At 38.2% G+C, this 16,775-nt stretch overlaps 2 protein-coding genes across 4 annotated transcripts in view; one reads left to right on the top strand and one right to left on the bottom strand.

Annotated features, from left to right (window-relative positions):
* The window catches only part of BBS9 (Bardet-Biedl syndrome 9), a 202,466-nt gene extending 194,644 nt beyond the window's left edge, over positions 1–7,822 (bottom strand). The window contains exons 1-4 of the mRNA XM_032181069.1: positions 7,739–7,822; positions 6,757–6,871; positions 3,713–3,863; positions 2,507–2,571 (exon numbers count right to left, since the gene is read on the bottom strand). Of these exons, the coding sequence (XP_032036960.1) occupies positions 2,507–2,571; positions 3,713–3,863; positions 6,757–6,862 (322 nt within the window). The 5' untranslated portion in view covers positions 6,863–6,871; positions 7,739–7,822. The remainder of the gene's footprint in view (positions 1–2,506; positions 2,572–3,712; positions 3,864–6,756; positions 6,872–7,738) is intronic.
* A 169-nt stretch (positions 7,823–7,991) lies between these two features.
* Positions 7,992–16,775, top strand: part of NT5C3A (5'-nucleotidase, cytosolic IIIA) — a 28,740-nt gene continuing 19,956 nt past the window's right edge. Inside the window, exon 1 of one of the 3 annotated variants that reach the window (XM_032182171.1) lies at positions 7,992–8,011. Coding sequence is in view for 1 of the 3 variants with exons in the window: in XM_032182169.1 (XP_032038060.1) it covers positions 8,189–8,326 (138 nt within the window). In the remaining 2 variants the exon portion in view is untranslated. Of the gene's footprint in view, positions 8,012–8,143; positions 8,327–16,775 lie in introns of those variants that run through there. The other 2 variants (XM_032182169.1, XM_032182170.1) reach the window with 2 other exon arrangements.

Raw genomic sequence — 16,775 nt, 5'->3', positions numbered from 1 at the left:
CAAAGGCCAGAACCACAACTAAGGTCCCAATATACTAACTACTGTATAAAGATTTAGCAAGGTGCTGAAGTTTTATTGTTCAATAGTTTTCTTCATGTTAGACACACCTTTAAGATCAGAAAAAGTCTACTCAAAAAGGCAGAATTCTTAAAATTCTCGCTTTTATTCAGTGGATATACTATATCCAACAACACAGGCTGAGTTGTAAACGTCTTTGCCTCAAATTGAGCTGTAGCCAGTTAAGTTGTTGTGTGTTTTTTGTTTTTTTTTTTTTTTTAAAAAAAGCTATGTTTAGGGTACATTTATCACTTGCCTTTACCCAGTCTGAAATTCAATGCAGTGATTTAAGAGTGCAAAGAGAGACACACACATACAGTGACAGCAATAATTTTATCATACATATCACATTCTCAAAAGCATCTGCATAAACTAGTTTCCTGAACCCTTCACAGAACTAGCAGAAATTCAAGAAGCCTTTCTAAAGAAACTGAAGGTACAGCTCCCCTTTTAATAATCAAGAATATTTTCTGCCTGCCCACAAAGAAAAATACTCAGTTCTTCATTGTATAGAGTAACACTTTAGGAATCATATCAGAAAACAAGAAAAAAAACAACAAAAAAGAACTTGAGAATAGTTACATCAGCATAGGAAGAAAAAAAAAATCTCTTGAGCAAATGAGATCTAAACCAAGCCTATCACAACTTGAGATATGCAAAGATTACTTCAACACTCATCTTAACAACATGCCATGAAAGACTTGTAACTCACGCTAACCTTTTAGGGAACTGCTCCAACTAAAATCCACTACAGCTCTTAAGCTGTTACCATGAAGGTAGGCCCACATTCAAGAGAAGATCGGAACAGACATAGAGGAAAGCCCTGGCTGGATGAGTATCTACCTACAGAGCAATATCAGAGGAAAAACAATCAAGAAGGTAATCAGTCTGTGCACACTAATGGTAATACAAGATCCAGGCCATTCTTTAGCTAGCCTTGAAGGATGCTTTCATTCATACAGGAGAAACAGCATAGATTTGCCTTATTATGAATAACAAACACCTTGTGATGTGTATAAAACATGTAAAATTCCACTTTATGACACCGAAATTTGCTGTGGAAGCATAAAGAAATAGTGATTTGGTTTTTGAAGGAGCTGGTTCAAGAGTTTGAAGAGTTCTGATAAAGTTACTATCACAGCATGAATGCTTACCAATTAGCATGAAGTATCTATTGAAGGACTGTAAAACAGTATTACTTTGGTGTTTAAGCCACATAGACAGCAAGTTATAATTAGAAAGAGTTCTAAACTGACCTGTTTGTTGTATGCTGTTAATGGAAGTATTAAATTGTTTTAATAAGTTATACTGGCAGGCAACAACTGTAAAACTTAAGTACCTTTACAGAGAAGCACAAGTATGGAAGTGGCATTATATCTCAAAGTATTACCCCTCAACAAAGACCAACTTTACAGGTGTCTCCATGCAAGATAACTAGTAGACAGTTTGGTTATGAAGACATGCTGTCCTTTCAGATTCTATCTGCCCACTGAGCTATGAACAGGAAGCAAGCTGCTCCTAGAAGTAAACTATGCTTTCACAGTGGGAGCAACCCCAGCTGTCACTGCACAGAGGTGAACAATATGTGGCTGTCTACTGAATTTTGAAGACAAGGATAGTCAGTAGAACTCTTACATATGTGCTTTGCACATGTACTAGAAAGAATTCAATGCAGAGTCTTTTGTGACTTGTCTCTTTATATACTGCATGAACAGAACACTTAGATTTCCAGACAAAGGAAATAGGAAAAAGAAAGGATTTAAAGAAAAACCATAGTAATTTCACCTTTTTACCAATGTTAACCTCTTATCTTCACCTGGGCTGCATTACCAATCTTCTGGCTTTCTAGGAAGTTCAGATTTTTGAGTTAAGAAGTAACTATAATTTTTTCGTACTTAAAAAAAATAGGTAAACTGTCATTAAACAACCATTTGACCATTAGCATGCTAAATAGTAAGTTACTTTTAGAACTGTAACAAGCACTAGTTATTCAAAAGCAGAAGTTTTACCATACGCCTATGTACATTCAGACAAATCCTTCATAACATGCAGACACTGCACCAGCTAAGACTCATAGCTAATCTTTGTAAGCAATGCCATGACTTCTGTAAGAAGTCGTTGTTATCAGATCAACTCCATCTTCCTGTGGGAGAGCAAGTAGAACAACACAAGAAAAAAAAAAAAAGTAGGACTCCAGCACTGCCAATTGCAGACACACATCACAGTATCTCAAGCACCAAGCAGATCACCAGGTCATTAGCCACTGGGAGATATTTGGATATAATTACTAACATTTCTTCTTCTTACATGAGTGAGTGCTAGAACATTATGACTGCAGCTCTACAGGGATGATGAGCAAACACTCTGTATATTCCAAGTTAAGCATTTAACCTGATCCAACTTTAGTATGATCCTAAAACCACAAGATAGTTTGCATCTGTAAACTAACCTGAAACAGCATATACACAGAGTTTTCGGCAATGCAACACAGCCAGATGAAGTCCTTCAGTACCACTGTAAAAAAAGGGAGTAGGAAAAAACAGTTAAGATAAATTTCAAGTAAAATGCATGAGATAAAAAATTCAAAATCACTGTCAAAATGTCAACATTACTTTCAGGTGTTGGCCAGGTTTAAGAATATTAGATGTGAACATAAAACAACCAAGAACTAATCTTCCGAAATTTAAAGCTACTTTCAAAATTAAAATGAATCCTTACAGAACATTTTTTCAGATTTAAGTATGAAAGGCAGGTCAACTATTTCCCCAGTTTAGCTTGCAAATCATTCCAAACAAGATGCTGTTTTCTCTCAACTTCTCAACTCTTCAAAAAACTAAATGGATGGGAAGATCATTATTTGAGACAAGTACTATTCAGCAGCCACATACATTGTTTTTAAAATTCGGTTTTGTACTACTTGCAAAACTAAATCAATTAAATTATTCACCTTCCTCTTGCCCAAAAATTATGTAGCACTTTCAATTGAGCAGGCTCTTGCGCTAAAATTAAAGAATAAGTTTTAGATCTCTTCACAAGCCAAAGCATTATCATTTCTGCACGAGGCCAGTCCATGAGTACTTAAAGAACAAAATCCAACAGACATAGGCCTTTTGTCTTGAAAAAAATTTAAGGAAATCTTCCCATGGTAAGTACAGGCTTGACTCATAGTTTAGAATGATATTTCTTCCGATGTAGATTCTCTTATATCTAATTAAATATAGAGTCTTTTCCTTAGGGCCATAGTATTTCTCCTCTATCTGGAGGCTTATTTCCATTAAATTCCTTAGTATCTACGATCTTCAATCTTCTATCAAACATCCCAAAACTGACCAATGTTACATCTTAAAACACCGTAAGTTACTGAAATTTTCTGTTAACACCTAAAAAATGTAATTTTTTTTCCTGTTCTATATATTTCAAAAAAAAAAAAAAAATACAAGTACCTGAAAGATTTTCCTTCAGTTAGACATTAAGCAAAAAATCTCTCCTATGAAGACGGTTCAACAAGCAGACCAAATGCGTACTATGGTATTCACAGATGCAATCAATCAGCATCAATAAGGAAACTGAAGCCACTCCCCACCACCCAAAACAATGAAAGTAAAATATCTAAGCCTTAAATAATGATCAGCAACACGCGCTGTTGTTCACTTACGAAACAAATTTTCCCACTTCCACCTGCAGTATTGGTTCTTGTAACTGCACTTCCAAGAGCAAGTCTTCAGCTTGCATGTCATCCCCAGGTTTCACAGGATGTGGATGAAAGATTCGGAGATATCCCATATAACTGCCCACAATAATTTTATCTATAAAAAAAATAACCAAATGAGATTACAAAATACAGTAAAACGTGTAGAACTAGATTTAGTGCAGAAATGCTCCAAAGAATACCCTAAAATGAAAGAACATTTCCATGATTCAACTAACACTGATTATGTTCTGTCTTCTAGACAGAGCAATTAGTAATTAGGTTAACGGAAATGAGTTTTTTTCCTCACCAATGTAAGCCTGTCAGCAAAGGGTTCAAAATAGCAGTCATAATGGTGGTAGCACTGACCTTTGTTACCACTATAATTCTAAACTGACGTTCACACTTGTTAGGAAAAACATCACTTTCTGTTTTTTGATAGTAATTCAAACTTTTAGCTTCAACAACTAGGATTTGTGTTTTTATGTATCGTACCAGCAGAACTGCTAAAATTTAAGATTGGATTTGTGCAAGTGTCAGCAGTTCCAAACTAGATACAGGTAATTACTACATCCGGTCAACAGATTAAAACAAGAAAGCAAGGCCTTGAGACCACCTGATCTTGATACAGTTTGCTTACCCCAAATTGAAGTACAATAGTCACACTAGGTTTATTCTGGGATCAGTATTTTAAACAAGCATGCATTTGCTAACAACCAAAAGACTAACAACAAAATTAATTTAAAAAAAAAAAAAAACTGCCTCCCATGATAACTGCTAACAACCTAACAGTGTAGCTGGGACTTATTTCCTTCAGTTATATATAGGGCAACTTTATCAACAAAGATCAAATCCAATAGAATTTGTCTGTAAGTAAGGACAATTGACTAATGCTCCCAAACCAAGTTCACCAGTCTCTAAAGGTTTGGCATAGTTCCACAGGACTTCAAGTCAATAGTTCAGAACAGCTACCCGTGTCCTCTCTTCTCTAACCACAAAAAAAAAAAAAACTTGCACCCACGAGTCCCTTATTCATAGAATATTGTCCACTTCCTCCACTCATCTTTTCCTCAGCTCCGTAACAAGTATTCCAACAGCAGTAAATTAAGAATGGTATAACCTGTATGATTAAACCTATTTTAGAATTTATTAAAAATACTTATCTACGTAAGGATATTTTGCCCTATTGCTTGGCTACTGCAACTAGCTGCATTCACTTTTGGTTCTGAACTCCAGACAAAAAGAAGCCTAGTTTTAAAAGATAAAGTGTTACAATGTTACAACATAAAACATAAAGTGTTACAACTGCATGAAGTTCAACAAGGTCAAGTGCCGGGTCCTGCACCTGGGGCGCAATAACCCCAAGCAGAGCTACAGGCTCTGAATGAGAAGAATGAGAGAGGAATGGTTGGAGAGCTGCCAGGCAGAGAAGGACCTGGGAGTGATGGTGGATAGTCGGCTGAATATGAGCCAGCAGTGTGCTCAGGTGGCCAAGAAGGCCAACGGCATCCTGGCTTGTATCAGAAACAGTGTGACCAGCAGGGCTAGGGAGGTGATCGTCCCCCTGTACTCAGCTCTGGTGAGGCCGCACCTCGAGTACTGTGTTCAGTTTTGGGCCCCTCGCTACAAGAAGGACATCGAGGTGCTCAAGCAAGTCCAGAGAAGGGCGACGAAGCTGGTGAGGGGCCTGGAGAACAAGTCCTACGAGGAGCGGCTGAGGGAGCTGGGCTTGTTCAGCCTGGAGAAGAGGAGGCTCAGGGGCGACCTTATCGCTCTCTATAGGTGCCTCAAGGGAGGCTGTAGCAAGGTGGGGGTTGGCCTGTTCTCCCACGTGCCTGGTGACAGGACGAGGGGGAATGGGCTTAAGTTGAGCCAGGGGAGTTTTAGGTTAGATGTTAGGAAGAACTTCTTTACTGAAAGGGTTGTGAGGCATTGGAACAGGCTGCCCAGGGAAGTGGTGGAGTCACCATCCCTGGAAGTCTTCAAAAGACGTTTAGATATAGAGCTTAAGGATATGGTTTAGTGGGGACTGCTAGCGTTAGGTCAGAGGTTGGACTCGATGATCTTGAGGTCTCTTCCAACCTAGAAATTCTGTGATTCTGTGATTCTGTTTATTACAAAGGAATTTGTTACAAGTGTTTATTTATTAGTTTACTAGAAGTGTAAATAAACATTTTATTGTTACTAATTAAAAGACTGCTACTCCTACAATGCTATTTAAGCTCTGCTTTTATATCAGCTACATTTTTCCATTAAGAAAGCATTCTACCTCTAACACCCTCAGTTCAATTCCATTTGAAAAAGTTAAACAGAAACATAACTCAACTTTGTTGAAATTCTCCTGAAAAGAAGTCTAGCAATGGTGAAATCAAACTCAAGAATCTCTACTAAGCAAGAACAAAGATGTGAGATAGGCACAGTCTAATATAGAATGCCTCAAGTATTTAAATATATACACAAGAACTCTCCCTGACAGGAAAGATCATGACTGGTGCAAATATTCCCCCAAAGAGGCATCGTTTCAGTTCCAGACTTCGCTTTCATATTATTAATGACTTTGTAAAAAGGCAGGGTTTATGGAGAGTTACTTATTTCAATGTCCTCATATTTTCCACACACAAATGGCTGTTTTCTGATTGTAAATATCTTCTTAGCTTGTTAATTCTCACCCTCCTTTTTAAACTCTTTCACCTGTAAGTTCTTTTAATAACTGATATAGTTGCATCCATGACAAACTAAAAAAGTTTTGTTTTAAAGATACCTACCACTGAGAGAATAAAACATGAGAGAAACTACTACTGAACACAAGAAAGAATTTAGATGGTTAGAAACCCAGGTACATACCAGACAAATGGTACTGTATGTGTCTTATTAATTCTATACGGACACATTAAAAAAAGCAGACAAACTAATTAGTCTGGCTAACAAGTTTTCAGTATATGTTGATTTGATAAAAGTAAACCTGTACCTGCATAGTTTAGGAGTAACCAGTCAGCTAATTGTAATTTTACCTTGGCCACTGTTATCAACATCAGCAACACACAGACAGCCTTGATCAAATTCTTCCTTTTCTCCAAGCTTTGTGGACCACCAGTCTCGAGCTTTAAACAAGGACATTCTTTTTCACTGGAAAGGAAACAAACTGTTGTTACAATCTATTCTAACATATACATCAGTCCAAACAAATATCCTTTTTCATTGGTAACAACTACGTATATTCCATCTGTTAGTTTCACATTGCTCTAGTGGAAGCCAAATACATGTCAATTTCAGACGTTTCTGATCATGTACTTTAAAAAAAATCTTGCCACGAATTCACAGACTAATTGTGATGGATTAACATTAAAAGATAAAAAAGCAAGAGAGTTGCAATTTTTTAAAGCTATTAAGTCTTTTGTAAGAAGCACTAAAACCAGTCGTTTAAAAGTTTTTAAAGTCACAGAGCCAAGGTTCTCTTGCTCACCAAGGAAAACCAGCAAAAATATGGTTTCTGATGTTGGTCCTCCATAAAATAGTTTATTTTAGAGAAGCGAACGAAGATATAAATAGCGTCCAAACCTCTACTGATTAATCACCTTGAAGGTGCCCTAGTGACGCAACCAAAGAACTTGACCAGACAGGGCACAAATCAGCTTTCCTGCTCCTTACCTGCTGCTATTTTAAGAACCAGCAAACACGACTAATCCTTCTGCCCACGGCTCGCTAATAACACTATCCCAGTTCAAAACTCACAGCTCCTGGCCCGTGTTTTGTGCCAGCTGCACCTCCAGAAAATCACAGAATGGTTTGGGTTGGAAGGGACCTTAAAGCCCACACAGTTCCACCCCCCTGCCATGGGCAGGGACACCTCCCACCAGCCCAGGCTGCCCAAAGCCCCATCCAGCCTCCCCATCCAGCCTCCCCATCCAGCCTCCCCATCCAGCCTCCCCATCCAGCCTCCCCATCCCTCCAGAAGCCCACAGTCCGCCTGCCCCCTCCGGAGGCGGCCCTTACCGGGGGACCGGCAGCGCGGCCCCCACCCGAGGCCGGGAGCTGGAAGCCGGCGCCGTTACGGCCCCTTCCCCGCCGCCATTTTAGGCGCTGTTGCCAGGGCGCCTTGGCAACCGCCGCCGCGGGCGGCGCTGGGAAATGTAGTTCGGTGCCGGCGGAAGCGGCGCTTGGCAAAGTGGAGGGGGAGACGGTTGGGTCCTCCCACTTCTGCCCAGGGAGGGGGGTGAGCGGGGAAACAGAACATCACTCGCACTCCAGAGGACCATCCAGCTCCCGGTGGGTATTTTCCCTTTCCACACCCTCTCTCACCAACCTTCTTTCCTTTTTCAACAGCTGCGTTTCCCCCTTTTTTCCCCCCTCTCCCTCCCCCTTTCCCTGAGACTTGGTACGGCCGGGCCTGAGGCGGTGCGGCCGTTGCCGGGCGGCGGGGACGGGCGCTTGGCGGCGGCCGCCATGGACCGTGCCGCCGTGGCCAAGATGGGGGCGGTGGCCAGCGCCAGCCTCTGCGCCCTGGTGGGCGGCGTGGTGCTGGCCCAGTACATCTTCACCATCAAGAAGAGGACGGGCAGGAAGACGAAGATCATCGAGATGGTGCGTGGTTAGGGGCGCCGCGGGGGCAAGGACGGGCGAGAGGGGCACAGGACGGGAGCAAGGACGGGCGAGAGGGGCTCAGCCGGGGCACGGCGGTGGCGCTGAAACCCTTCCAAAACAAACCCGAGTTTGTCACCTGGGCAGCGCTGCGCCGGGGAGCTGGGCAGAAACCGGCCCGTCCCGGCCCTTGGTATCCGTCAGTGCCTCCCCTACAAAGCCTTGCAAAAAGCCCGGATTCTTTATTTATTGGCTTTTCTATACCTGAAAACCCAGACTATCCTAAAAACAACTACATCTGCGTATGCAGACTCAGAGAGACTTTCCCAAGAACAACTAAGCGTGTGTGTGCAGACTCAGAAATGTCCCACTTGCCTATCGACCCCAGCACTTAGCAGTGTCAGTCACATGGGGCACTTTTTGTGGCTCCCGCGCGTTATTCCGGTGAGCATCCTTCACCTGGTGCAGCCCTCTTACTTGCTGCTGGAAGAAGGACTTACATGGTATTTGTAGTTACCAGTCGCATGGTTCATTCAGTGATTTCCTTTCTGCTTTCCAGGAGCTCTCTTACAACATGTGGGAGAGCAGGAACTTTGGGTTGCCCCCATTTGGATAGCTTTTAGACCTATTTCTTAAAAAAAAAAAAATGGATTCTAAAGTAGGATTTTTTAAAACATACTGTAGAACAATACTGATTAACTGTAGAATCATAGTCATAGAATGGCCTTAGTTGAAAAGTTTGCAACTAGTTTGCAACTATAAGTTACTCTTTTTTATTGCTAATACTGATAATGCTAGAATCTACGTTTATTGTGGACACTAAAATGACAAAATCTAAAAGCCTGATCATATATCAAAAGGCAGATGAAATAGTTTTCACCAACTCCAATTCTCAATATCACAGTTGAGTTGTAGGTCAAAAAATGCATAATAATTGCTATGGTTGTGTCTGCGTTAACTTTCTCTGCAGTGTTGAAATGATGCATGATGCTGGGAGGACTTCAACTCTTTACCTTTGTTGTAAAGATTTTGCCTTTGCTAGGAAAAAAGTATTGTGTCAATAACAAATCAATTTCTGGTAAATGAATCTCTTTGGTAAGCATTTCAGATAGGTTTTTCAGAACTATATTCTTGGACACTGACTTGTGATCCTAAATAGATACTTCTGAAAATTCTTCTTTTAGGATCAGAGCTTTTTTCAACTGTAAATTACAAGGGAAAAGTAAAGCTTGTTCAGAGCATGTCAGCGTTCTCACACGGAAATATTTTACCAATTAGATTCAACACATTAATACAGCGTGCTCACTTGCAGAGCTGTCATTTCATCTGATGTTTGAGTTGGCATCTTCCTCAGCTTACACCTTTAGTTCATCAGCTGCAAGTCTTCTTCCTTCCTCAAGGAGTGAACACATAATCAGGCTGTGAAATTTCTCTTACTTCAAAATAAGGAAGTAGCTATGTAAACATCATACCATGGATTTTAATGTCTCAAATAAGGGTGAAAATGCATATAAGTGTTTCTTTTACTTGAATATTTTGCATTCTGGAGAACTTCCTGAAATAATTTTATCTACCAGTGCAGATTTGAGTCAACATTTGTCATTTACAAGACACTGTATCTGTAGTATTTTATCAGGGGATATACCTTCCTTTGAGCTTTGGGGAAAAGGTGCCTGGATGCACCTGCGGGCCTCATCACTCTCTGGGCATGATGCTGTCCAGTGCACTGTGATCTGTAGCTAGTTTGATCTCCTGAGCTGGGAGTTTATACATAAACTGTAGAGTTTATATATATATATACATATGTATATAAAAAAAATGTACTTATATGGCAGAATGCATTCGTACATAGAGATTTTAAGTCTGTAACTTGGTGTAAGTTAGGATGCTGGGGAGGAACAATACTGCTTCGTTGAAATATATATTTTTCTAACATGTGAGTTACTATGTCAGGCTGGTCTTCTACATTAGATTATCCGATCTAAAATTTCATGAATGTTGATACCTTTTTGGTAGATTTCTTCCATTCAATTTTTCTTTAAGGAAGATTACACTTTTTTTTTTAGACTCAGAGGTACCTTGATTTATAGCTGTTACCAAAATCAGTGGGGATCAGGCCTATTTGCACCTTAGTTATGTGACTTTCATTCTCAGCAATGTATTAGTCTTTAATTATAATTAACTACAGCAATATTTTTTTCCTGGTTAAAATCAGATAAATATAAGATCGAAATCCAAGTAAAAAGCTGAGTTATAGCAGTATGTAAATGCTAAAAAGACAGTGACCTTTACAAATCAAATAGAATATAGATTGGACAAGCTATTGTCAGGGGTTATAATGGCAAGAATTTTTAATGGGAAAAAAGTAGAAGGGATTCTCAAGCATAGATCTAAATATAAGGGTAGCCACGTTTCCTTTTTGAATAATATCAGTAATGAAATTCTTAAATATCTATCTCCCATTTCAGTAGGTTAATTCTTTAGCACAGGAATTAGCCTCATACACAAATTTAAGCTTGATAAACACAGTGTAAAATTACCGTATTTTATTCAGAAGCTAAAGTTTGAGTTTGGAATTAAAGTATTAATGCAACATCTCTATTGACTGCCTAAAATTTGCAAGTATATATTTTATCTTAAGCACTGATAAATGTAAACAGAGTTACTTTAGCTCCATTTTTGAAGTAAGAGGCATTAATAGTAAATATATAGCCAGTCATGAAGTTAAGAAACAAGTGTTAAGAAAACAACTATTTCTGAAAGACTGGGGAGGTATTACTTTGCACAGCCACAATGCCATCTCTGTGAAACTGTAAAAGTATTCCTGTGGTCAGGTGTATGTAAATATTAGCTGCAAGGTTGCTAACTTTAATTTAAAGAGAAGGTTAATAATTAGTTGGACTCTTAAAGCAACTTTAATAATGTTTGATAGCTACTGTAAAAATAAGTTAAACTTTACAGTATTACAGTAACACTCAAATCTTTGGAGTTTTTCAGGTCCCAGGCAGGTTTGCAATGAGTTTGTGTATCCTGATATAGCAAATAAATTGAACTTACAGTACGCTGTTTTTTTTACTAAGTCTTTGCGAAGTCTGTGTAAACTTGCCAGAAAACATGTTCACAAGCTAGAGTGAAAAGCATTTCTTAAGTCTTACGAAAAAGTTCCTCTTTAAGGGGTAGCCCATGCTAACTAGAATATGGAGTAAACGTAAGAAATATTGCTTAATGAAGTAACAGGGTTTTTTGTTGTTTGACTACTTCATAAACGGTTAGGTTAGAACTGTGGTCTTTTTTCAGCAACTGCTTTTTTTTTTTTTTTTCTTCCCCCCTTCCTCTTAAAGCTCTGGAGGGTTGGTTGGTTCTTTGGTTGGGTTGGGTTGGTTTGTTGTTTGTTTGTTTGTTTTTGTTGGTTTGGTTTGTTTTCAGGAAACTGGGCAAACTTTTATTTACATTTACTATTTCTCCATTCTGTTCCTGAAGTTAGGTCTAGTTACCTGTAAAGCAGAATTTGTATTGATTTTCAACAATGATAAATTAAAAATCAACTTTTAAAAATTTCTTCTTTTTAAGGAAACATTTTAACCAGCCGTTGTTAAATGTTTCTAGCCAGTTTCCTTTCTAGTAAATTGCAAGAGAGAAGTGGATGACTCTGTTGCTTTAGAATTTACCTGGAGAGAAATAAGCAAACAAATAAGTAAGGTAGCTGTTATTTATCTCCTTTCTGAAGAAATAAAGGAATGTATTCCGTGAGCATAACTGTCATAGGGGTTGTGTGGGGAGATTTTCTTATTACTATTTTCTTTCACTTGTCAGTCTCTGGCAAGACTGGCCTCTTGTTTCACAGGGGGTCAGAGCATTTGTACCACAGACAAAGGATACAAACCTTTACAGTTGGCAGAGATAAGGTACCACTCCACTTTCCTCTTTGCTGCTAGTAACTAGTTGTTACGGTCAGTGACTGAAGTCACACAGCTTCCAGACACCCATGCCCTCCAAATGGCGAATAAAATCAAGGAGTGTATAATATGTAACATATATGTGACACTATCCTTCAAGTATCTAAATAGTCAAGTAAATATGTACTTTTTCCTCTACAAAAATTAAGAGTTTGAGCCTACGCAAATTGGAATCAAAAAGGAGAATGGAAGGAACATGGATTCACTCTAGGTATCATATAGGACCTTGTCACTTTACATGTATTGCGGTGACAATATTTAAAATCTCGTGGCTTTGAAAGCTATCCAGTAACATGATCCATGTGGCAATAATGCTGTTCCAGAAGAATGTGCTGTGATACCAACTTAAGTAATGAAAAGTAAAAGAACTTATGAGAAATAATGCTGCCCCTACCTAGTCACATTTGGCTAGGAGTCCTTAAATCACTAGGGACTAGAGTAGTAGAATAATTTTTAAAGCGTTGTTAAACTTTTTAAACTATAGTAAAATTGATATGACATATAATTATTTCTGTAGAACTTTTGTTGTTGTTTAGACTATGTTCCCAATAGAAAAATCACATTGGCAGAGTGATAAACACCAGCATTTCTAAAAGAGGCTTGCATTGCCTGTAGGCTTTTTGTACAGATAATCATAATGTAAAATAACTTAGAATGTCATTTGTAAAGCAACTTTATACAGGCCAGGAAAAACACTTTAAACGTAAGTCACGTTGATAAAACTTAAGATACTAGTAATAGCTTTTTGTTCTTGCTATAAATTAATTTGGTTGGAAATCTTAACAATTTGGATCAAAGAACAGAAATTGACTCAAAATGTCAATGTTTTCTTCTAAAATAGGTTACAAATTTAAAAAAATCTTCTCTGCAGATTTTGTGCTTACTAGTAATATTTGACTTTATTTAGCACAATATACTGATGCTAAAACTTAACCATCTATTTCAGAAGTAGGTCTTAATTTTCTGAAATAGCCACTGCCTTTTTTTTCCCCCCCAATCTGTAGGTATTGAAACATATTTTTACAATGAATGGTTATGGCAATATCAATGAAATCTTCACTACTGACATAGCTTTTCATTTTCATTCTAGTCATAACAGTTATCAAAATATGATGATAAACTACACCTGAAAACTGACCTGCAAGTAGTAAATTTAAATAAATGTCAGAATACGCTAATACATTGCAGGTATAATCTTGTTTGCTGTTTTATTTTGTCTGTTGTATAAAGTGTTTCTCCAAGACTGCAAAACAATCTTTAATTATTTTACTCTGTTAAGATGTAAAAAAAAAAACCATGTTTGCCCTTTCCTAAGTTCCCGGTATGTGTTAAGTTATGTTGTCAAGTGATTTTTCTCCTATTTGCAGTAACTGTCAATTATTGGTTGAGCTCCAACAGTATCTGTTCCATTAAACCCCTTTTACAGATTAAGGCCAGTAACAAATATTGCAAGTATTAAACATGTTACTCTAAACTGTCAAATAACATGAGCAGATTTTTAAATGTCTGAATACATGCATCAGTGCAAATTTGTTCAGATCATGAATTAAAGTTTAATAGCAGTCCAACAATCAATTTCAAGTTATCAAAAGCTTCCAACTTTTATATTTAATAAAAGCACTAGATTGATCAATAAAAGTAGTGAAGAAAGACAAGGTATGGATCCATGCATTTATGGGCAGGAGAATATTAGCTGGAAATTCAATAGCAATTTTTAATATACCTGTAGATGTAAACAAGTCACGATTTGTATAGGTCTGGTAAATGTTTCCAAATACCTTAACTTTTGAAGTGTCTTGCTTCAATAAACTAGAAGAGCTGTCTCTTAATTATTAGTATCATTTGAATGAGTTGCATAATGCAAAATATGCTTTTGTTTTTCTGTGTAGTCTAGTCTACTTCATGTTAATAGCCTTCAACCTCAACTCCTCTTTCCTCCCTCCATGCATACATAAGCGTATTTTGTGTAAGTGACAGCCTGTGAAGGGTAAGTCTTGGAGAGAGTTTAAGGAAAAATATCCTGCGAGAAGCAGCCTGTCAAGATTTTATTGCTGTAATTTGGTGCATTTGTCAGACGGTGCTTAATTTTCAAGCTGGAAATTTTAGCAAGTTTATCTGCAGTAGACAGCACAGAACAGCAGGTGGCACTGGTGTGAATCGCCTGTCAGTTTTCATGGGGCTCGCTGTAGATGGATGGACGCAGTTTTGTAAGTACCATGTCATTTAAGAAATCCTGTCCAGCAGCGACTGGCATTCCTTGGCCGCTATCTGACTCCAGGTCTGCCACATCCAACTGAACCGTTCCTGCATGTGGGGAGCCTGGAGCAGCAGCTGTGTCCCTACTGCCTCTCAGATGCTCAGCACTAAAACTTGGCTGATCCCATCATGTGCTAATTGCAGCCAAGTGGCAGAAATAGCTCTCAACTGCTTTCCCAGGCCTTCTTTTGTAACCAGCATGCATATAAGATATAAGGCCAGATAAGAATGGGCAAAAGCATTTGCTAAGTGTGCTGTAGTTGAGGGTGTGAAGAACAAAAGTTAGGACATCCTACCTTTTCTTCTGTCTGCCTTCCAGTCAAGTCACTGCAGCAGTTTTCTGTAGTGAGATCCTGGGAGAGAGGTCTTCATAGAGTAGTTACACAAGTTGCTGGACATCAATCAGTTGGTTTCTCTCACCCAAAAGCAACCACTGCTTTAAAACATCAGAGAACTTACAGTGGCTTTTATAGGCAGTTTTTAGTCCCATGTCAATCATGAAGCAGTTTGACTGGCACTGCCATTAACTTGGTATCTACAGCTTCTGCAGCTGTTGTGGTGATCACCTCTATCATTGGTGGGGTTTCTGGCTGTTTAAATATATATATATATATATAAAATATATATATATATATATATATATATATTTATATTATATATAAATATATATATATATTTATCGCTTATTAAAAGTCCACCGGATTTTCCTAATTTGATTACCCCATTCATTTATCAAGACTGTTTTACTTGAATGTTAAAAAGAATGAGGCATTTTTCTATACAAGTGGTTGTATGCTTAAGCTTGCAGTACACAGGTCAAACAAGATACCACCTGTGTTTAAATACTAATGTAACTGTATTCTTTCTGTTCAGTACTGCCACAAAAGAAGACGGAATTGCACCAAGTAAATTCAGATAGTAAATACAAAAAGTTTTTTAGTAACATTTATGTAAACTGTGTAAATTATGCACAGTGGTAGAAGGAAATGTGGCTTCTGCTTTTATCTATGGTAACTTAAAGAAACAAAGTTAATGCACTTAATTTGTAATTATTCTGATTTTCATTATTGTTTTTGTAAAAGGTAGCAGGGCAAGGGCCAGACTTGGACACTGAGAAGTCATGAAGTGTCTGAATACACAGTTTCAGATTTCTTGAGATGGTTTTCCCACCAAGAAAGATTCCTGGTCTAACTTACTTGTTCTAACTTGCTTCCTCACTTGTTACCTATAGCTTCCTTCATGCTCTCTTATATCAAGAACTGTTTGCCTGCTTTGTAAGTTGGATCACTGAAATAATCCAAATTTATTGGAGCTTTTGTTTCTACGTAAGATTTTATGGTTTTTGACTCTATTGCTCAGACAGAATGAGTACCACTGAAATGTACTACTTACCCTGCTACTTCAAAGCTCTCCCTCTTTAGTGGAAACTTATTAGTTACCAGCCTAGTTATCAGTCTGATATCAGATATCTTAGTTATCAGAAAACTATAGTTTTTACACTTGGCAGTTATCAATCAACTTAAGAGTTATTTTCCTGGATTGCACTTGTCTTTGCAACATAAATCCGTTAATGGGAAAGCTTTATTCTGGTCTGCATTTCTTACCACGGAAACAATGTACTTGAAACTGAAGGGCAGGGTTTAGTACAAAGTAATAATAATATTGGTACATTAGCAGTAGTAGTACAGTACAAAGCATAGATGCGGTACAGTAGTGGTAGTGTTAGTACAAAGTGTTTTGAACATGTCCTGTAGCACTTCCAGAGAGCAAATGCATAGAGGTAAAAGAAATAAAGAACATCTGGTTGTACCTTTGAATGGATCCAATAGCCAGAAACACCCATGGAACGCCAAGACACAGAGGCAAAACCATCCGTTAAACTTCAAGACATTATGCTGTCTGTTAGCAGATGAGTGGTAACGTAATGAGTGTATAGTAGCTGAATTTCATCTTTAGAATTAACAGATTATTTTTTAAGAAGTTTAAATAAGAGTCTGTACTTTGAGAGACTATAGCTGTTGAAAACAAATTAATTGGTCCCGCTGTGTAACTTTAACTGCAGTATTGTGTTAACACTTACATTCTTTCATCAGAATCTTAGTGTCAGGCAATGCATTCTGGATTAAACTTTGTCCTGCTGACTTTGCTTTCAAACTGGGTCCTGCAACTCCACCATTCAAGGGTCAGAGTTTATTTGATCTAGATACAGCATTCTTAGACTTAGTGAATCTAAGCAGTGG

Source organism: Aythya fuligula, chromosome 2 (genome assembly GCF_009819795.1).
Source record: "Aythya fuligula isolate bAytFul2 chromosome 2, bAytFul2.pri, whole genome shotgun sequence".
NCBI lineage: Eukaryota > Metazoa > Chordata > Aves > Anseriformes > Anatidae > Aythya > Aythya fuligula.
This window is presented reverse-complemented; position numbering and strand designations above follow the sequence as displayed.